Source organism: Panthera tigris, chromosome F3 (assembly GCF_018350195.1).
Source record: "Panthera tigris isolate Pti1 chromosome F3, P.tigris_Pti1_mat1.1, whole genome shotgun sequence".
Lineage (NCBI taxonomy): Eukaryota > Metazoa > Chordata > Mammalia > Carnivora > Felidae > Panthera > Panthera tigris.
The window spans coordinates 76,198-99,134 of record NC_056678.1 but is presented as its reverse complement, the minus strand read 5'-3'; the positions used below and the strand labels follow the sequence as shown (position 1 = coordinate 99,134).

At 36.9% G+C, this 22,937-nt stretch overlaps 1 protein-coding gene and 1 long non-coding RNA gene across 2 annotated transcripts in view; one reads left to right on the top strand and one right to left on the bottom strand.

The window, feature by feature from the left end:
• LOC122235727 overlaps window positions 1-19,655 on the top strand; it is a 33,984-nt gene extending 14,329 nt beyond the window's left edge. Inside the window, exons 2-3 of the long non-coding RNA XR_006213746.1 lie at window positions 18,445-18,557; window positions 19,620-19,655. This is a non-coding gene — a long non-coding RNA (uncharacterized LOC122235727). The remainder of the gene's footprint in view (window positions 1-18,444; window positions 18,558-19,619) is intronic.
• Window positions 7,434-22,937, bottom strand: part of LOC122235726 (ankyrin repeat domain-containing protein 26-like) — a 91,180-nt gene continuing 75,676 nt past the window's right edge. Inside the window, exons 21-25 of the mRNA XM_042975465.1 lie at window positions 17,409-17,699; window positions 16,669-16,886; window positions 15,198-15,426; window positions 9,043-9,087; window positions 7,434-7,675 (exon numbers count right to left, since the gene is read on the bottom strand). Of these exons, the coding sequence (XP_042831399.1) occupies window positions 9,061-9,087; window positions 15,198-15,426; window positions 16,669-16,886; window positions 17,409-17,699 (765 nt within the window). The 3' untranslated portion in view covers window positions 7,434-7,675; window positions 9,043-9,060. The remainder of the gene's footprint in view (window positions 7,676-9,042; window positions 9,088-15,197; window positions 15,427-16,668; window positions 16,887-17,408; window positions 17,700-22,937) is intronic.

Sequence of the window (22,937 nt, the reverse complement as noted above, 5' to 3'; positions counted from 1 at the left end):
TTTTTCAAGATTTCTTTGGCTCTTCGAGGCCTTTTCTGGGTCCATACACATTTTAGGATTATATGTTCTAGCTCTGTGAAGAATGCTGGTGTTACTTTGATAGGGATTGCATTGAATATGTAGATGGCTTTGGGTGGTATCGACATTTTAACAATATTTGTTCTTCATATCCAGGAGCATGGAATCTTTTTTTTCCATTTTTTTTGTGTCTTCTTCAATTTATTTCATAAGCTTTCTATGGTTTTCAGTATATACATTTTCCACCTATTTGGTTAGATGTATTCCTAGGTATTTTGTGGCTTTGTGTGCAACTGTAAGTGGGACCGATTCCTTGATTTCTCTTTCTGCTGCTTCATTGTTGGTGTATAGGAATGCAACCGATTTCTGCGCATTGATTTCATATCCTGCAACTTTGCTGAATTCAGGAATCCATTCTAGCAGTTTTTTGGTGGCATCTTTGGGGTTTTCCATATAGAGTATCGTATCATCTGCGAAGAGGGAAAGTTTGACCTCCTCCCGGCTGTTTTGGATGCCTTTTATTTCTTTGTGTTGTCTGATTGCAGAGGCTAAGACTCCCAATACTATGTTGAGTAACAGTGGCGAGAGCGGACATCCCTCTCTTGTTCCGACCTTAGAGGGGAAACTCCCATTTTTCCCCACTGAGGATGATATTAGCATTGGGTTGTTAATATATGGCTTTTATGATCTCGAGGTATGCTCCTACTCTCCCTCCTTTCTTGAGGGTTTTTATCAAGAAAGGATGCTGTATTTTTTCAAATGCTTTCTCTGCATCTATTGAGAGGGTCATATGGTTCTTGCCCTTTCTTTTGTTGATGTGATGAATCACATTAATTGTTTTGCAGATATGGAAACAGCCCCGCATCCCAGGTATAAATCCCGCTTGGTCGTGGTGAGTAATACTTTTCATGTATTGTTGGATCCAGTTAGCTAATATCTTGTTGAGAATTTTTGCATCCATGTTCCTCAGGGAACGTTGTCTATAGTTCTCCTTTGTAGTGGGGTCTCTGACTGGTTTTGGAATCAAGGTAGTGCTGGCTTCATAGAAAGAGTTTGCAAGTTTTCCTTCCATTTCTATGTTTTGGAACAGTTTCAAGAGAATAGGTGCTAACTCTTCCTTAAATGTTTGGTAGAATACCCCCCTGGAAAGCCATCTGGCCCTGGACTCTTGTTTTTTGGCAGATTTGTGATTACTAATTCAATTTCCTTACTGGTTATTGGTCTGTTCAAATTTTCTATTTCTTCCTGTTTCAGTGTTGGTAGTGTATATGTTTCTAGGAATTTGTCCATTTCTTCCAGATTGCCCATTTCATTGGCATATAATTGCTCATACTATTCTCTTGTTATTGTTTTTATTTCTGCTGTGTTGGTTGTGATCTCTCCTCTTTCATTCTTGATTTTATTTATTTCGGCCCTTTCCTTTTTTCTTTTTTGACCAGACTTGCTAGTGGTTTATCAATTTTGTTAATTCTTTCAAGGCACCAGATTCTGGCTTGATTGATCTGTTCGACTGGTATTTTTCTGTTTTTTTTTTTTCTGTTTTTTTGTTTGTTTTGATAGCATTAATTTCTGCTGTAATCTTTAGTATTTCCTGTCTTCTGCTGGTTTGGGGTTTTATTTGCTGTTCTTTTTCCCGCTCCTTAAGGCGTAAGGTTAGGTTGTGTATCTAAGATCTTTCTTCCTTCTTTAGGAAGGCCTGGATTGCTATATATTTTCCTCTTATAACCACCTTTGTTGTGTCCCAGTGGCTTTGGGTTGTGGTGTTATCCTTTTCATTGACTTCCATATACTTTTCAATTTCCTCTTTAACTGCTTGGTTGGCTCATTCATTCTTTAGTAGGATGTTCTTCAGTCTCTAAGTATGTGTTACCTTTCCCAATATTTTCTTGTGGTTGATTTTGAGTTTCATAATGTTGTGGTCTGAAAATATGCACGATATGATCTCAATCTTTTTGTACTTACTTAGGACTGATTTATGTCCCAGTATATGGTCTATTCTGGAGAATGTTCCATGTGCACTGGAGAAGAAAGTATATTCTGCTTGTTTAGGATGAAATGTTCTGAATATATCTGTTAAGTCCATCTGGTCCAGTGTGTCATTCAAAGCCATTGTTCCCTTGTTGATTTTTTTTTTTTTGATTAGATGACCTGTCCATTGCTGTGAGTGGGCTGTTGAAGTCTCCTACTATTATGGTATTACTATCGATGAGTTTTTTTGTTTGTGATTAATGGATTTACACACTTGGGTGCTGTCACATTTGGCGCATAAATGTTTACAATTGTTAGGTCTTCTTGGTGGATAGACACCTTGATTATGACATAATGCCCTTCTGCATCTCTTGATAGAGTCTTTATTTTAAAGTCTAGATTGTCTGATATAAGTATGGCTACTCTAGCTTTCTTTGGTTGACCATTAGCATGATAAATGGTTCTTCATCCCCTTATTTTCAATCTGAAGGTGTCTTTAGGTCTAAACTAGGTCTCCTGTAAAGAGCATATAGATGGACCTTGTTTTCTTATCCATTCTGTTACCCCATGCCTTTTGATTGGAGCATTGAGGCCACTGACATTTACAGTGAGTACTGAAAGATATGAATTTATTGCCATTATGATGCTTGTACACTTTGAATTTCTGTGGTGTTCTCTGCTCCTTTCTAATCTTTGTTCCTTTTGGTATATATATATGCATATATATGTATGTATGTATGTATATATTTTTTCAACTTTTCTTCCCTCAGAAAGTCCCCCTTAAAATTTCTTGCAGGGCTGGTTTAGTGGTCACAAATTCCTTTAATTTTTGTTTGTCTGGGAAACTTTTTCTCTCTCCTATTTTGAGTGACAGCCTTGTTGGATAAAGAATTCTTGGCTGCATTTATTTTTTTATTTTATTTGTTTAATGTTTATTTTTGCAGAGAGAGAAAGACAGAGACAGAGCATGAGCAGAGGAGGGGCAGAGAGAGAGGGAGACACAGAATCCGAAGCAGGCTCCAGGCTCTGAGCTGTCAGCACAGATCCCTTCGCGGGGCTCGGACTCACAGACCGCGAGATCATGACCAGAGCTGAAATCGGACGCCTAACCGACTGAGCCACCCAGGTGCCCCTGCATATTTTTCTGATTCAGCACCCTGAATATATCCCGCCACTGCTTTATGGCCTGCCAAGTTTCTGTGGATAGGTCTGCTGCAAACCTGATATGTCTTCCCTTTTAGGTCAGAGAACATTTTTTTTTCCCTTGCTGCTTTCATGATTCTCACCTAGCCTGAGTATTTTGTGAATTTGACTATGATAAGCCTTGTTGATGGTCGGTTTTTGTTGAATCTAATGGGGGTCCTCTATGCTTCCTGGATTTTGATGTCTGTGTCTTTCCCCAGGTTTCGTAAATGTTTTCCGCTATGATTTGCTCACATAAACCTACTACCCCTATATCTCTCTCTTCCACTTCTGGGACCCCTATGATTCTGATGTTGTTCCTTTTTAATGAGTCACTGGTTTATCTGATTAAATTGTGCTCTTTTGCCTTAAGCTCCCTCTTTTTTTTCTGCTTCGTTATTCTTTATAAGTTTGTCCTCTATATCGCGGATTCTCTGTTCTGCCTTGTCCATCCTTGCCGCCACTGAATCCATCCGTGATTGCAGCTCAGTTATAGTATTTTTAATTTCATTCTGGCTATTTTTTACTTCTTTTATCTCTGCAGAAAGGGATTCTAATCTATTTTCGACCCCAGCTAATATTCTTATTATCGTGAATTTAAATTCTGGTTCAGACATCTTGCTTGTACCTGTGTTGGTTAAATCCCTGGCTGTTGTTTATTCATGCTCTTTCTTTTGGGGTAAATTCCTACTGAATTCTGTGGTTTGGGTTGTGCAGACTGTTGTGTTAGTCCTCCAATCAGTGTTCTAGGTGTGTAGGATGGTTTCGTGTTGGCCTGGCTGTATTTCATGGATGGGAGACACACACAAAACTTCCATGCTGTTCCGCCATCTTGGCCTCTCCCCCCATTCACAAATATTTTAAAAACTTATCTCAGGGTGCCTGGGTAGCTCAGTCGGTTAAGCATCCAACTTAGGCTCAGGTCATGATCTCACAGTATGTGAGTTTAAGCCCCACGTGTTGTTCGCATTGGGTTCACCACTGTCAGTGCAGAGCTTGCTTCAGATCCTTTCTCCCTCTCTCTCTGCCCCTGCCCTGCTGGCTTCCTTGGTCTCTCTTAAAAATAAACAGTTAAAAATAATTATCTCAATAGATGTGAAATAAACATCTTTTAACATTCCATATTCATTCATGACGGAACTTAGAAAACTAGTATTATAAGGGAACTTGCTTAATATACTTGTAGCAGAAAGACCCTAAGTGACCCCATAATATCTGTCCTTTAGTGTTGTCACCTTTTCTTTATAATTATTTTCTCTTAAGATCTGTGACTTGACTCTAGCTATTAGAATATGGCAAATGTAAAGGAATGTTGCAGACATAATTCAGTTAATTCAGAGTCAGTCAAAAGAGGATTATGCTAGGCAAACCTGATCTAATCACGTGAACACCCTCCAAGGAGGACTGCGCCTTCTCTGAAGTGACATTCTCCTTGCTGGCCTCCGAAACTAAGCGGCTATATTGAGGAAGTCTACGTGGCCAAGAACAAGGAACAGCCTTGCTCTAGGCTGAATATTTGTGTCCCCACTCACCCGAATACATGTGTTAACTCTTAATGTTCAACGTGATAGTATTTAGAAGTGGGGGATTTGGGAAATGATGAAGTCACGAAGGTGGAGCCCTCCTGAATGGGATTAGTGCCCTTATAAAGGAGGGCTGTGAGAGCTCCCTTGGCCCTGCGCCAAGCAGGAAGACCAGAGTCCATGAACCAGGAAGCAGGCCGTCGCTGTACACTGAATCTGCCAGTGCCTTAATTTTGTACTTCCCAGCCTCCAGAAGGGTGGAAATAAAACTTTCTTTTTCATAATCCTATGGCATTTTGTTAGAGCAGCCCAAAAGGACTAAGACAAGTGTCTGGGAACCCTTGGGACCTAAGCCTCCAACTAGCCTCCAACTAGCAAAGAGCTGTGGAAATGAGTCCAGTCATACAGTCACAAGGAAATTCTCTTAAAAACAAACTCAATGGGCTTGGAAGCAGATTCTTCCCCATTGAAGCACCCAAATGGGGAAGCGCAGTCTAGCAGACACCTTGGCTAAGCCTTGTGAGAACCTGAACAAAGGACCCAGCTAAGCCATTGCTTAGCTTCTGGCCCATAAAAATGTGAGATAAATGTGTGTGGCTTTAAGGCGCTGTGTTGATGGTGATCTGTTGTAAATGGCAAGAGCAAACTAAGAGACTAATAAGACATAAACTTTTAAAAACCCCACTATCTACATAGTTATAGGAAACTACTTTTACATGTTGCAATTTCAAGAAGACATGAACACTCACTATCCTCACATTTACTCAACATCATTCTTATAGTAGGAAACAAAAAAAAATGAAAGCTCTAGGAATTGGAAACAAAAATGCCACTATTTATAGATTATATGTCGCTGCATGTACCAAATGCAAAGGAATCTGCAGATAAAACACTCGAGTAAGAAACAATATATTGTGGGGAATAAGCTTAGACAATTAAAAGACTAGGTGTTTGGAAAAATCAGTATAAGAAATGTCTTTCCTTACAAACTGTTGACTGATTCGATGCAATTCCAATGAGAAACAGCTTTGGAGAGCTTGCCAGGTTGATTATAAAAGACCTGTGGAGCCCTTCCTTCCTTTCTTCTTTCTCATCCCCAACACTTTAGTTCCCAGTCCTAGAAACAGAGGCATGGAGTTGGGGTCCAGAGTGAGGTGTTGGAGCTTAGAATGGGGAAGGCATTACGTGCGGTAAGGTCACCCTGAACCGTGTTGGAGCTCAAGTGACAGCATCCCTGAAAAGTGAATGGTATAGAATAATGAAGTATCACAAACTCAACAGGGTAGGGAGGCATCTGCACAGGGGAAGAATAGCCCAGTGTGGGTTTTCAGAACCTGCAGGGGGCAAATCACCTGCAGAAGAGGTGGCCTGGCACAGGGTGTCTGAGAAAGGAGATATTTACATATCTCAAAGTACTTCCCCATAAAATACTAAATAATTGGAAAGTGGAAAGTTAACATTCCAGGCGAGAAACCTGGCAGATACTACCTCCGGTGGCCAACATTAACATCACCATTATGGGGACAAATCAAAATTGTAGGTCACATGATAGGATGCAAAGAGTAGGTTGTAGTGATACTCTTGCTAAACATGTATGGTCTGAATTTTACCATAAGGAAACCTAAGAAAAATCCACGTTGAAAGACATTCCACATTACTGGAATTTACTCGTCAAAAGGTTAAAAGTCATGAAAGTCAAGGAAAGACAAAGGAACTGTTCTAGAGTGAAAGAGACTAAGACATACAACTGAATTCAATACATGGCTCTGAACAGGACCTTCCTTGGTATAACGTATACTACAGATAAGTGACCAAACTTAAAAAGAATTATGAGGAATAAATGATAGAATTATACTTAACCCTTGAACAAAACAGTTTTAATGGGTGCACTGACTACACACAGATTTTTTTTTTCAGTACTGGAAATGTATTTTCTTTTATAATTTTCTTCATGGTATTTTTTTCTGTAGCTTTATTTTAAGAATAGAGTATGATACATATACAAAAGATTATTGGTAGTAGTAGTAGTGGTTAAGTCTTTGGGGGTCAAAATTTGTTCATGGCTTTTTGACTGTGGAGGGTGGGGTCAGAGCCCTTAACCCCATTGTTCAAGCGTCCAGTGTATTACAGTTAATGTTCTGATTGTGAAGGTTGTATGGTAGTTATGTGGAATGTACTGACTTGTAGGATTTAAATGCTACAGGAATCAGGCATCCCATTAGCAATTTACTTGCAAATGGCTTTGGGGCGGGGGGGGGAGTTCTTTTTTTTTTCTCTAATTTTTACTTTCTCTAACTTTGTTTCTAAAAAGCAAATCAAAAATAAATAAATAACTAGAAAAGGTGAAAAGCCTTTGGCAAATCTTATTTCTCCATGTGGAAAGAGCTACGAATCAGTGTTTACAATTAAAATCATAGATAGGTTTTATGGCACTATAAAAAAAAATGTAATATGACAAACATTGTCAATAGCCATAGCAGGAATACATCAAAATAATGTCTAAATCTTTAGGCCCACATATAGTCATAAAAATTGGAAAATACAAAAAGCCATCCATGAACACTACTGAAGTATTAATGACAACTTGGTTGTTTGGGTGCTGTTCAAACCGCTGGTAGTGGAGCAGTCTGATGTATGTAAAACCCTCTAGTGCTGGTTTCCATGTACAAAATGTGCTTAAAAGTTAATGAGATGCCAAGAAACATAGTTTAAAATATTATAAAGATTTTCATTACACACATATGAAACAAAAACATTTTCCTTTAATCAAGACTTTGCTGTATATTGTGTTCAATTGGGAAACAATTAAAATGTTTTGAAAGCATCCAGTAAATTTTTTCTATTTATTTTTCAAATCATATAATTTTTGTTCAAAATCTGTACATATTCTCGTGATGCTTTCCATACAGGATCTTGATTTATAATTGAATCATCAGTAGATACTAAAGGATTTCTACAGGATCCTCATTCAAATTCGGTAGCAGCTGAAAAGGAAAAGAAAGAATTATTTTCTTTCTCCAAAATAATTTTCAACTACAAGTGATTAAAAAAAAAGAAGAAGAAAAGAAAAAAAAAGAAAAAGAAAAAAAGAAAGTTGGGGCCTTTATGATGTTAAGAAAAATGAAAAATACCTACGTACAACTGCAATATGAAACCCAAGATTAGTATTAAATATATTTTGCTCAGGGTTGCACACTGAATGCTATTGTGGATACATATCAGAGTTTCTGGTTTTTTCATTACAAGGTGAAATTACAAGATGAGGACACAGTCCACCCTGAACAATCATAAACTATAAACTGAAAAATCAAACAGGCATTTCCAAACAGAGCCAAGTAAACAGATGTAAGTGACAGGTATGAAACACAGCACTACTGGAACATACGGAAGGGACATCCCAGTTTTGTGTCAATATTGTCTGCTCTTTGGTGAAAGTGATATGTCAGCTGATACCTGAAGGACAAGGAAAAAGTATGCTAGGTAGAGGGAAGAAGCACATACAAAGAGCTAGAAGTGAGGAAGAACACTTGTGCAATTATGAGTAATTTAGTTTGACAAGGTGCTAGAGCAAAGCAGCAGAGTAGGGCAAATAGTGAGAGACAAGGCTGAATCATCTGGCAAGAAGCAAACTGATTTGGGTGTTTTCATTCCATGCTAAGGAACTTGAAGTTTTACCCAAGGGCAAAAGCAATGACAAAGTCAATGAGTGAAGATTGAAACCCGTTACCTGTCAAGTGACAGCTATATGACCTCTAATTACTTAACCAAGCATTACTAAGACGACTTTGGATTTTTGGGTCTTCTATCACTAGCAGAAACAACAATTTGATAAAGCACACCTTTTCTGAGACTTGTGCAGGTTGACAGTTCCACAGGGATGGCACCAGTGAAGGAAGATTGTCGCCAGAAATAATAACAGATATATAGACTTAGGGAGATTGAAAAAACTTCTTTAACGTTTATTTTTGAGAGAGAGACAAACCATAAGCGGGCAGGGGCACAGAGAGAGGGAGACACAGAATCTGAAGCAGACTCCAGGCTCCGAGCTTTCAGCACAGAGCCCTCTGTGGGGCCTGAACCCACCTGAGCTGAAATCAGTCGCCCAACCGACTGAGCCACCTGGGTGCCCCTAGACTTGTGGGAGATTTTAAAAGAGCTATGAAACATGAGGACTAAATGAGGAAGAAGTGTGTTCTTCATTATGCTCATGCTTTTACATTTTTTATTAGATATGTACAAAAAATGTGAATGTAGTATCTATTATCCAAACAATGGAAAGGGATGCCATTTACTATTTATAGTTTAGTTCAGAAATCAATGATATCTAACTTCATACATTTTGGCAACATACCTTCTTCTAGTGCTCTGGTTATTCTTTTTCCAACTCCCGCTGCATCTGAAATAAGCCAAATATTATTTAGAATGTGTAAGGTAAACAAGACATGGTAGGAATTATATATAGCTTACGACATGTGGTCTTGAAATAATACTTGTAGAGATTAAACCAAAGTTAGGGATTGCTTAAATAGAAAAACTATCACATGAATAAAATAAATTCCTACCTATTTTATTTTAGTTTTAGATAACGGAGAACAGATACATACACACACACACACACACACGTGTATATGTATACACGTGTATATGTATGTATAATACATATATATTATATATATGTATACATATACACGTGTGTGTATACATATATATAATATGCGTATATTATATATATAATACATTATGTGTATTATACTAATATATATAATATGTGCATATTATATGTATATATATATATACATATATATATATATATAATACTATTTAAGTGAATCTGATAAAAAGCACAATTAATATTGATCTATTGAATGTGTATAATCTCTGAAACGTGATGTTTGGTCTTACTGGTACAAAAAAGTTTAAACAAGAATCATATTGTATACTGAATTATTACTTGGAAATGATTAGAAAAACTGCCATTTATGAAAGTTTAATCAGTTTTTTACCTTAATGAATAGTTCCTTAAAATGGGCTTTCCATTTTTTCACTTTTAGAAAAACAAAATTTGAAGGAATGCTTTTTGCTATTAATTTTTCAGGACTGACTCTTAAATACATATAAAATGAAGAAAGTGGGACTGTCTTACTGTCATGTGGAAATTCTGGCAAAAAATTGAGTAAAAATATTTTGCTATCTGTATTATGACTAAAACACTTATTTATTTTCATATGCACACAAAGATTTCAGAAAATCTCTTTGAAGAAAGGAAAAATAGAGGGTTACAACAGTTTTCAAAGTTAGCTTCTGATGTATAACTTTCTCCATTAGAGATAAGGAAAACAATATACAATTTTCAATTGTAGCTTTGTTTCCTTTCTCCAAATTAGGACCAAGTTTTGAAACACTTGACTTATTAAAGTTATGGTTATCCACTTACTTATGAAATGTGTACGAATATTTAAAACTATAGGTGACCCTTGAATAACACAGGGGAGGGGTACAGTCAAAAACCTGTATATAATTTTTCATCCCCCAAAACTTAATTACTAATAGCCTACTGTTGACTGGAAGCATTACCGGTAACATAAACAGCCGGTTCATACATGTTTCGTACAGTAGAATAAGCTAGGGCAAAAAATGACATTGAGAAAAATGGTAGGAAGAGGAAATACACTTACAGTACTGTACAGTATCCAAAAATAATCCATGTGTAAGTAAAGTAGACCCGCACAGTGCAAAACCATGTTGGTCAAGGGTCAACTGTATATTACAACTGTTCCTGTCTAGAATGTTCTTATTTAGATCTTTCTTAGACAAGGTAGCCTCTCCCTGAATGCCCCAAACAGGCTCCAAAATAGTGTACAGGACATAATCAACACTGTGGTGATAAGGATTCCAATGTCTTTACAAATTTAGGTGTGAGGACAAATGTTTTGGCTGACATGTTTCCCAATATTTTCAAAGACTGTTTTCCCTAATACCTTTTTTATAATTGAAGTATAGTTGACATACAATGTTACACTAGTTTTTCAGTATACAAATTCAGATTGGACAATTGTATACACTATGCTAAGCTTGCTACCGTACGTGTAGTTACCCTCTGTCACCATACAACATTAATACAATATTATTGAGGATATTCCATATGCTGTATTCTTCATTCCTGTGACTTATTTACTTTATAACTGGAATTTGTACCTCTTACTCCCCTTCACCTATTTTGCCCATACCTCTCTATCCACCTCCCCTCTAGCAACCACCAATTTGTCCTCTGTAGTTATGATTCTGTTTGTTCACTTGTTTTGTTTTTTTTTTTTTGTACTCCACATGTAAGTGAAATAAGATAGTATTTATTTGTCTCTCTCCGAATTATTTCACCTAGCATAATACCCTCTAGGTCTATCAATGTTGTCACAAATGGCAAGATCTCATTCTTTTTGATAGCTGAGCTATATTTCATTGTATACATATTACACATTGTCTTTATCCATTCATCTGTCCATGGACACTTAGGTTGCTTCCCTATTTTGGTTATCGCAAACAATGTTTCCATAAACATAGGGATGCATACAACTTTTCAAATTAGTGTTTTCATTTTCTTTGGGTAAATACGCAGCAGTGGAATTAATGAATATCTATTTTTAAGTTTTTGAGGAACCATAACACTTTTTTGACAATAGCATTATATTCAGGCCTTATAAAATGAATGGGACAACATGACTACACCAGACTTATAAAATTAATAACTCAATACCAGATGATGGGAGAAGGCTTTATTCAAACAATTTTATATTACCATTAATAAATAAGATATAAAATATAAACCTCGTTTTCTATATGACATGACTTAAGGAGCTACCAAGGTAATGTTGCATCTTTTCCCCAAAAGCTCTTTTCCTAAATATTTACTTCTGTGACCTTTATATTTTTATCTAAGTAAAAACTGTGTTTCGATGGTGAAAATAGCTTTCAAGTCCATGAATAAGAACACATGTGTACTTTTATGTATACCTTTCCATTGATCAGAAATATAAGAGGGTGAGAAAATTATACACAGAAAAACTATATATCAGCAAATTTTAATTCAAAGAACATTTTTAAAGGATTTTTAATTAGAAGGATTTTCTCATTAACTGTTAATATTCAAATATGGCCCATAGAAATCTAAGGTTCGGTTGGGGACACTGCAGGATTGAGGGACAAGGAAGTCACAGCCGTAGTCTCCATCTCTTCTTTAGTTAGACAGCTCTACTTCTCTCTGTTTTACACAATACAGTTTAATGCAAAAAACAAAAAACAAAAACAACGTTCTATTCTTTGAAAAAAATTATTTTGAAGGTATAAAAGTCACTAATTTAGTCAAAATCCCGAATTTTGCGTAATAGACAAAAAGGGCTCAGAGAGAGTGTACTTTGCCTGAGGTCATGAAACCAACTAGATGCAGACCAGGAATACACTTGTGGTCTTACCAAGCCTAGAGTTCTATGCCAGTTACTTCCTCATAGGAAAAATACGTGTATTTTAAGTATAACTCAGAGAAAATGAATACATAAAACTTTGTCATGTGGTTCAGTAATGCTTAGGTATGAGGTACACAATAGTAGCTCTCTAACTAAATTACAAATTTTAAAGTCATGAATGAAAATAAAGGAACAGAAATTATGTTAACTTCTTTTAGTAGCAGTCAATTTTTAAGCACAACTTTTTCTTTAATTTTTTTTTTAATGTTTATTTACTTTTGAGACAGAGAGAGACAGAGCATGAATGGGGGAGGGTCAGAGAGAGGGAGACACAGAATCTGAAACAGGCTCCAGGCTCTGAGCTGTCAGCACAGGGCCCGATGCGGGGCTCGAACTCACAGACCGCGAGATCATGACCTGAGCTGAAGTTGGCCGCTTAACCGACTGAGCCACCCAGGCGCCCCAAGCACAACTTTTTTAAACCACAGGACAGAGAACTTGAAAGAGAAAATCTTTAGGTGAAGCAAGCAAGCTGAAACTGAGGAAATTCTTCCTGAAAGCATTATTTATTCCTTCCAAAGAAAATTTGGTTTACCAAAATCAATCAACCAATGAGTGAACCCATGGTGTGGTTATTTATAGCAAAATTTAAAACCCAACACAGATTTCTCTTTCCCATCTAGCATGCTTCTGCCTAACCTCTCATCATTCGTTGGTATGTACAAAAGACACAATACACTTTATTTATAATTTAAATCCAGTCGGAAATTATAGGTGAATCTTCACTTCTCACATGTGGACTTATCTCTCTCTCCCTCCCGACGGGAAGGGAGACTTACCTAACGGGTGAATTTGGGAGAAGGAGCTAAGCAGTGCTTATGTGTTTCTGAATCTCCTATTTGAAAAGATGTGCCTGCCCACAGTAACATGAATTTGGGTCTGCTCTCAGCTCTGTGGTAAGCACCCTGCCCCCGGGGTGGGTGTCAAGCATTTGTTTCCTCAATTTACAACTGTGTGGGGAAGTGCCCAATTTGGGAGGAAGCCCAATGTGGCTAACATAACCTAAATCATATCCTCCAATTTGTTAGTGTGTATTAGTAATAAAGCTACTAAGTTTCTCTCCATATCCCTGTCTCCTGTGTTCTGAATTTAGAAAGAAAAGAACAGGGTTACTTGCCACCTACCCAGTGTCACCTGTCACAGCTCCACCGAGAAAAATGACTAGACAACACTTACAGAAACATTCTCTTCTTCCTTGACTTCATAACTAACGTACATTGTTCAAAAGCAACGCCCACTCGAAAGAGAGAAAAAGTTGATAGGAACCATTTTAGGAACAAACATGGAAAGTCAGACAAACTGAAGACACAGAGGAGTACATTCCAAATGAAAGAACATGAGAAAACCTAAGAAAACAACTAAGTGAAACAGAGATAAGTAATGTACCTCATAAAGAGTTCAAAGTAACGGTCATAAAGATGCTCAGTGAACTTGGGAGAAGAATGAATGGATCCAGTGATAACATCAACAAAGAGACAGAAAATATAAAAAAGAACCAATCAGAGCTGAAGAATACAATAACAGAAATAACAAATACACTAGAGGGGATCAACAGCAGATAAGAAGATGCAGAAGAACAGATCAACAATTTGCAAGACAGGGTAGTAGAAATCATCCAAGCCAAAAATCAAAAATAAAAAAAAAAATTTTAAAATGAGGCTAGGTTAAGGGACCTGTGTGACAACATCCAGTGTAATAATACTTGCATTCAAGGGTTTCCAGAAAAAGAAAAGAGAAAGGGGCAAAGAACTCATTTGAAGAAAAAAAGGTTTCATTTTAAAAATTCAAATATTTGCTTGATTTAGCTCTTTATAAAATGCTCTACAATCACTCATCAAGATATTTTATAAAAATAGAAACAAAGGTGGTATAAGTCAAAAAAAAAAGGAAAAAGAAAAAAGAGTGCCATAAATAAGAAAGCAATTAAAGATGTATTCTCATGTAAGAAAATAGCAAAATTTTAACTTAAAAGAGAAATTAATCTTTTTAGTGGTACAAGTTGATTTAATTCATAAAAAGGACTTACCATGGATTCTTTTTTTTTTTTAAAGTAGCCTCCATGCTTAGCGTAGAGCCCAATGCAGGACTTGAACTCATGACCCTGAGATCAAAACCTAAGCTGAGATCAAGAGTTAGACGCTGAACTGACTGAGCCACCCAGGCACCCCCATGGATTCTTTTAAATAGTAAACATTCATGTCGTTAAGTGTTTGGAGGACGATCATTCACTGACATACAGGGGTGCAAAAACTGGATTATAACAAAACTTTCAAATGTTTATGAACCACTGCCAACTGAAAATAAGTCCAAGCATCTAAGTGTACCTATGGTTAGCAGGCAATCACATTTACTTTCTAAAATCAAATTTAAATGAAAGCTTTTCAGGAAATTTTACATGGGTCAGTTTAGTTGTATTTACTGAATACAGTTAATACTAGGTGTCTCTTGTGGCGCATCTGTGTGGCTCAGTTGTTTTTAGTGTCCAAATCTTCATTTTGACTCAGGTCATGATCTCATGGTTTTGAGACAGAGCCCCACATTCAGCTCTGTGCTGAGCATGAAACCTGCTTGGGATTCTCTTTCTTCCTCTCCTTTTGCCCCTCCCCTGCATGCACTCACTCATTCTCTCGGTAAAATAAAATAAAAATAAGTATCTCTTAGAAATGAGAGATCAAGGGACTAATATTATATATATTATATATTATATTATAATATATATTATATACATTATATTAATATTATATTATATATATTATATATATAATATATTATATATAATATAATATATATTAATATGTTATATATATTATATATATTATATATATATATATAATATATATAATTTACCTCAGTTCTTTCTTAGCACATATAATTATGACTTTTACTTCGTATGTATTAGTTACTTAAACAACTCAGAATTTCACCAAATTAAAAGTAACAATTATATCAGATATCTGAAACCCAAAGTAAAACAGATAATATAACTAACCTTCCACAAGGAAGTCTCCCAGTAGTCATATGACGGCTGTGGGTTCAAGGTAGGAATCACTAAGTTTCCTCCTGGAGTAAAGTTTCCATTGAGCACTAAATTATTTTCAAAATGTCCACAATAAGGTGGTTCCAGGCCTGGGCTCATAGTAAGGGTCCTGAGTAAAGTTTGGTGCTGCTGTCTCTCCACAAGAAGTTTTGTATTGCTCTCTGACAGTCTCTCATTAGTCCTGTGAAGATTAAAAAACACAAATACATTTTCTTTTTCCCTAAATCGTTCCTAAATGACATACATTTTTTTAAGTTTCCATAATAGTAAATAGCATTTGCCATTGAACAGTGTCTTAGCACTGAACATGTGACAGAGCACACCTACTATCTAAAATTGTACTTTTAAAATTGTTCTAAAGAAATACTTTTGTTTCCAGGGGGATTCCTAACAATTCAAATTAGGGAAGGGAAAGAAGTGGCTATCAGTGATGTACATGGCTTAACAAATAATACTTGCTGTCTTCTGGGATGGCTGTACTGACAGGATGCTTCAGGATACCATTATATATACATACTTATATTTAGTAAACATGTTTACAGATATAAAACTAAACCATCCCTCAAAGACATTTTCAAGCGTTTGCTTTCACCACTCTTGTACATTTCACTTATTATCTCAAAGAAACTGAGCATTTGACACTGACGAATCATTGAGACCAACAATCTCTAGGGGAGATAGTAGATGGCAGAGGTGTGATCAGAAAGAACTAAAACAGCTACAGAGGCAATTAGCTTATAACAGTTACCAAGGCACTGGAGGCAGAATCTGCCCTTTCTGTCTTCCGTCTTCCACATGCCTCCCTCCCACCATGGTGCTCTTTTTAGCCACTTTGGGAATTATGCTACCCTTCAGCCCTGTGTGAATCTTTCTGTATTTCACCTGTATGCCTTTATGTAAAGTAGAAAAAGCATAAAGGATAGTTTTTCTCAAGGCCCACTCTAGTAATCATACCAAAGATCACAATCAAGAGAATAAATGTACCAAGCTGCCAGGATGAGTAGTAGTAGTAGTACTTGACCTTTTAGGTTAAAGATGTAATCTTCCAAAAAGAAACTCATCGACATTTCTAGTTAGGGTAATTCTGACAATCAATTTTATACTAATATGCTTCTAAATGAGAAAGCTTCAAACAATGCACTTAAAGACTAGCAGATCCGATCAATGGAAAATATACAGGGCGGGGGGTGTGGGAGGGGGTGGGGGAAGAGGTCCTGTAAAACCGAAAAAAAGAGGAGGGATTGAAACTGTCCTGGACTAACATTTCAAAGGTAAGTTCACTTAAAAACATCATTTCTCAAAATGACACGATCTAGTTGGCTTTCACTTCCTACTCATCTCATGATCTTGGCTCCACAGAAATTATGCTTTAGAAGCAAATTAATAAGCTAAATTTCTTGTCTATGATTCTGTTTTGACTTACGTGTTCAGCTTATTTCTCAAGGACTTTCTAACTTTTAATTCTTCTAGGTAGAGTTGCCTGTAGGTTTCCAACTCTGTTTTAGTCGAATCTTCTTGAGAAGTCTTCATTGTAGAGACCTGAGATTCCAGATCTCTAATTCTAAGTTCCATTTGACTTCTCGTTGAAGCATGAGCATTTTCTCTTAACTGGTCCAAGTCTTCTTGAGCTGCTGCTTGTGCCTAAAGCAAATTAACAGGATAGTTTTAAAATAGCTATAAACTGAATAATTAATTATACCTGTTTCCTTTAGTTCGGAGCCAATGATTCAGAGAGCAATTTTAAATGAAAAAAAGCTCAAATGTAAAATATTTATCATCAATGTCAACTGAATATGATTTATAAAATTAAAGTTGAATCATTCTTGTATTAGTATTCACACAATCTGATAATTCAAATAGTAGAATCAATGACAAAATTTTAAAAGTCAACAATAAACTTAAGAATAATCCAAGTACAGTGCAATTTTTAAATCATTTTTCTTTTCCTCTTCATAGTGAGACTAGTTGTTTAAATCATCATTTTTTCTTATCCTCTCGATTTAGTAGGAATAATGATGAAAACTGAAATCTTTAAAGGGGGGAACAAATGCCTCCAGAAATCTACAAATTACCATAAAGCAAGTAGAGGAAACCCCTACAATACATCTATCCAAAATGTAATTTGCAGTGAAATGAATTAAAGCACATTACAGATCAACTAACCTGTAAAAACAGGTTGACTTCGTGTAATTTTTCTTCTATGTCCAGTCGTGCTCTTTCTTCAATCTCCCGTTTATACTGTTCCATTTGACTGCGTTCTACCATATTCATTTCCATACATTGTTTCAATTTTACTACTTCTTGCTGTAACTTCTTGTTATTGCTCTCTAGTTTTTCACGTTCTTCTTCGAAAGATTTCATTGATAATAACTCTTGTTGAAGAACTTGATTTTTTGCATCCAGGTGTAGACATTTTGAAGATGTAGTTTCCAGTTCTGTTGTAAGGACATCAGCCTGCATGAATAAAACACTATAGTTTGGAAGGGAGTGAAAAGAGTCTAACTCAAAACTACTATGAAAAAAAATTTTTTTTTCAGATTTTAAGTAATCTCTATGCCCAGTGTGATGCTTGAACTCACAATCTCAAGATCAAGAGTAACTGAGCCAGCCAGGCACTCAAATTTTTAAATAAACTCATTTGCAATAAAATGTTACCTGTCTTAGAATGTGGAACCTTAAACAACTCAGAAAATCAAGAGCCAAGTTAAAGCCATCAGGTGTTACTGAAATAGATCTTTGCTATCATTCTCTTTACTACACAACATTTGCACTCGATTCTATACTTTTATTTTTCTATGATTTTTTCATATCTTTCTTTCATAAAATAAGTCCCCTCTTAGGAGAAAGTCTCTTGGCCCTTCCCCCATCTTAACACCCCATAACTTTTAAAGAAGTTTTAGCAATATCATATTGACTTATGTATGCCCAAGTCAAAAAATACGTCCCAAGATAAGACTCTGGAAATAAGACTCTAATTCATGAATCTATAAGTAATGATTCTAACACCACGGTCTGTTTCTGAACTGCAAATGTTTTATGCTAATTTGAAGTGCATTCCCAGGAGAAATGATTCTCCAGGATGTGTTAAGAAATCACATCTCCCAGTATAAAACATTAATTGGATGATCCACATATTTTTTTGAAGCACAAAAAAATTTAATTCAATACTGTTATCTTGTAATCCGTTGTTACTTTCCAGAAAATAAGAGATCATACTAAACAAAAACAACCACAACAACAAAACTGGCTGGAGTTTCAGTGATGCTGAGTTGGGAAGGACTTCCATCCATTCTATATGATTGGTAAGACAAGGTGAATGGATGTGGTGGTTTTATAAATTCGTTGATACTTCTGTGAAAATTCCTCCCCTTAAATATATGCTGGCTTCAGTAACTGGTTTCTAGTGAACAGAATATGCAGAACTGCTGTGATTTTTTTTTAATTTTTTTTAACATTTATTTATTTTTGGGACAGAGAGAGACAGAGCATGAACGGGGGAGGGGCAGAGAGAGAGGGAGACAGAGAATCGGAAGCAGGCTCCAGGCTCTGAGCCATCAGCCCAGAGCCCGACGCGGGGCTCGAACTCGTGGACCGCGAGATCGTGACCTGAGCTGATGTCGGACGCTTAACCGACTGAGCCACCCAGGTGCCCCAACTGCTGTGATTTTTAAGGCCAGCTTAGAAAATGTGATACAGCTTCCATCTGACTTTCTTTCTCTAGGGAAGCTCACCCTTAGAACCCAGCCACCACGTTGTGAGGAATCCCAGGCTACCTAGTGAGTCTTCGTGTAGATACTCCAGCTGAGACTAGCCAACGTCCTAGCCAAAGGCCAGCCTCAACAGCCAAACACGTGCGTGAACAAGCCTTTAGATGATTCTAGTCTCCAGCTTCCAGTTATGCCAGCTGATGCCAAATGAAGAAGAAATGAGGTGCCCTACTCTGCTTTGCCTAAACTAAAATTGGTGAACAAGATAAATGCTGTTTTGAACTACTAGGTTTTGAGGTGGCTTATTATGCAGCAGTAAATTACTACCACAGATACTGATACTAAAAATGGTGTGCTGCTATTCAAAAAACCCTAAAAGTAAACTTCCTTTGAACCAAGAGTAGGTGGAAGTGGAAAGATGTAGAAAAGCGTAAGGATGAGACCCAAAAATGGCCTCCACAAGACTCTTAGTGGAACCCTGAAGGCCTGTGAAGAGGCTGACAGCAAGGGTCTCTAAGCAAGTGAAGAAAATGACACCGGAGGAAAGGGAAGTCATGCTACAAAATACCTGAAAGTAAAACGGATAGGAAAGAGAAACTAAAGAAAGACTATGCAACTGAAAGGAACCAGGACTTACAGGGTTCAAGTATCTGTTTCTCGTTTACAGCCTCTCTACATGTTGAACTGTCAAATAATGCTAAAATAAAGAAATGGCTTTTGGGTTAAGAAAAAATCCAGGGTGCTACCAGGAAAACAGAAAGATTTAAGGTATGCCTCCAATTTCTTTAAGGATCTTAAGAGTATAAGATTTTTTTTTAAGTAGGTTCCACACCCGACATGGGTGTGGAATTAGCATAAACTCAGCACCCAGAGATCAAGTGTCACATGCTCTACCAACTGAGCCAGCCAGGAGCCCCAAGAGTAGACGAATTTTAAAGGCATTGTCCTATAAGAGCTTCACAGGAAACTGAAGCGAAAAGCTTATCTCAAAAGGACTTGGGAGGGTCGCTTTGCTAAAACACGGCATGAAATCCAGTAATATTTACAGAAAACTAAAAAAGGTAAGAGATTTATAGTAGCAAACATACTATTTGCTACCTTGGACTAAAAGGGGCCAAATAGTGCAAAATGAAAAGAGGCCTTTGGGTCTTAGAAGTCCCACAGGGAGGAAGCAGGATGAAAAAACAGCTGCAAATACAAGTCATTCCTTATGAAAAGGAAGGAACCAAGAGTTTAAAGAGTAAAGAAAGGGAAGAGACATGGAGAAAGTATTCCTGTGGTTAGGACTAAGTCCTAACTTAAGAACTGACAGCATGCATCAGGCTATATTTCAAAACTCTTATGGACTAGGGTGCTTCCCATCTTCTTTTTCTGAATGGGTGAGTCTTTAGCAGTTGACTAGAATGTTCCATTTGTGAGTGGTAAATAACTGTCTCTTTCGTTCTCAAGTCCTCATATTGAAAACCCTTGCAATCAAGGGGCTATACTTGAGATACCATAACCCAGGCAGCTTATCCCCACTGCACCTGATTAAGATGGTAAGATCTTGGACTCAATCCCTGAAGCTGATGCCATGATAACTGAGACTTGCAGGAGGTATTCGAGGGGGAGGGGAGTGAATGTATTTTTCAGGTGGGAAGAATACAAACATTTGTGGCCAGCGGGTAAATTATACTACTTTTTAAAGGTGTCCATAGGTTTTAAATATTAATTCCATTAAAAAAAAGGCCATGGAACAACCTTAGTGACTTGCTCCTAATGAACAGAATATGTGACTATAATCCTGTGTGTATTCCAAGCCTAGATGACAAAAGGCGATACAGCTTCTGCCTTGCTCTGTATCTCAGGCTGCTTACTTGGAATCTAGCTCCCCATCTAGTGAGGAATCCTAGGCCACAAAGAGGGTCTAGGTGTGTCAGTTTGTTTCTGCTGCCTCCTGAAGTCCCAGGCAACAGCCAGCATCAACCACCAGACGTTAGTGAACAAATCTTCAAATGGATCCAGCCCCAAACCTTTCAGTTGCCCCACCTGAAGCTGAGCAGGGCAGAGACTACCTGTCCTGGCCACACTTTTCCTAACAGATTTGTGAACAAAAGAAATCTAACCTTTGGGGAGTTCGTTAAGAAAAAAACAAAAATGATAAATTGAAAAGTGGATGAAAAAAAAGATATAAGACACATAAACTTGTATAGGAGAAATTGGTCTCCATTAAAGTAGGATGTAATAAATGTTAAGATTAATTTATTAACAACCAATGGTGCTCATGAGAAGCAGATAACTAGAAGCAAGATCTAAGAAGTTTTTCTCTCAGTTTTTCCCCAGTTAGGATCATATTAGATGCTCATTTTCCATATATGGCCTTTATTATGTTGAGGTATGGTTCCTCTAAGCCTACTTTGTTGAGGTTTGTATCATGAATGGATGTTATAGTTTGTCAAATTCTTTTTCTGCATCTATTGCAATGATATGACTTTATGCTTTTTTGAAAATTAATATGAGGTATCACATTCATTGATTTGCAAATATTGAACCACCCCTGCAAACCAGGGATAAATCCCATTTGGTTATAGTGAGTGATTGAATGATTTTTTTAATGTTTATTTTTGAGAAGGAGCACAAACAGGGGAGGGACAGAGAGAGAGGGAAACACAGAATCTGAAATAGGCTCCAGGGTCCAAGCTGTCAACAGAGCCTGACACTGGGCTCAAACCGATGGACCATGAGATCATAACCTGAGCTGATGTTGGATGCTTACCTGACTAAGCCACCCAGCTGCTTCTGCCCCCGGTGAATGATTTTTTAATGTATTGTTGGATTCAGTTTGCTTATTTTGTTGAAGATTTTTGCATGTTCATCAGAGATGCTGGCCTGCAATTCTCTCTGTGGCGTCTTTATCTGGTTTTGGTATCAGGGTAAAGCTGGCATAGAATGAATTTGGAAGTTTCCCTTCCTTTTATGTTTTTCTGGAACAATTTGAAAAGGACAGGTTAAACTTTTTTTTTTTTTTTTTTTTTGTATTAGCTCTTCTTTACATGTTAAAATTTATGTCTGAAGGCATCTGGTCCTAGACTTGTGTTTGTTGAGAGTTTTTTGATTCCTGATTCAGTTTCCTTGCTGGTTATTGATTTTTTTCAAATTTTCTATTTCTTCTTGTTTTACTTTGGTAAGTTATATATTTCCAGGAATTTATTCATTTCTTCTAAGTTGTCCAACTTGTTGGCATACATTTTTTCACAATATTCTCTCATAAATGTTTGTATTTCTGTGGTGTTGGTTCTTATTTCTACTCTCACATTTGTGGTTTTATTTTGGTCTTTTCTATTTTCTTGTTGATTACTCTGGCTAACACCTTATCAGTTTTAATTTTTACAAAGAACCAGCTCTAGGTTTCATTGATCTGTTCTAGTATTTTCTGTTTTCTGTTTGTCTATCATTCATTTCTGCTTTAATCTCTTTTTTTTTTAATTTTATTTTGAGAGACACCACACATGAGTGGGGGATGGGCAGAGAGAGAGAGAGAGAGAGAGAGAGAGAGAGAGCGAAAGAGACAATCCCAGACAGGTTCCATGCTGCCAGCAGAGAGCCTAACATGGGGCTCGATCTCACAACTGTGAGATCATGACCTGAGCCAAAATCGAGAGTCAGACACTTAACCAGATAAGCCACCCAAGGGCCCCTGTTCTGATCATTATTACTTGCTTTCTTCTGCTGGCTTCAGGCTTCATTTGTTGTTCTTTTTCTAGCTCCTTTAGGTATAAGGTTAGGTTGGTTGAAATTTTTCTTGCTTCTTGAAGTAGGCTTATATTGCTATGTACTTCCCTCTTAGGACCACGTTTGCAGCATGTCAAAGGTTTCAGACCATTGTTTTTTTTTTTTTTATTTCCATTTGTATACACGTAATTTTTTAAGTTTCTTCTTGTATCTCTTGCTTAACCCATTCCAGTGTAGTAGCACGTTATTTAACCTGCATGTATTGTTTTTAATA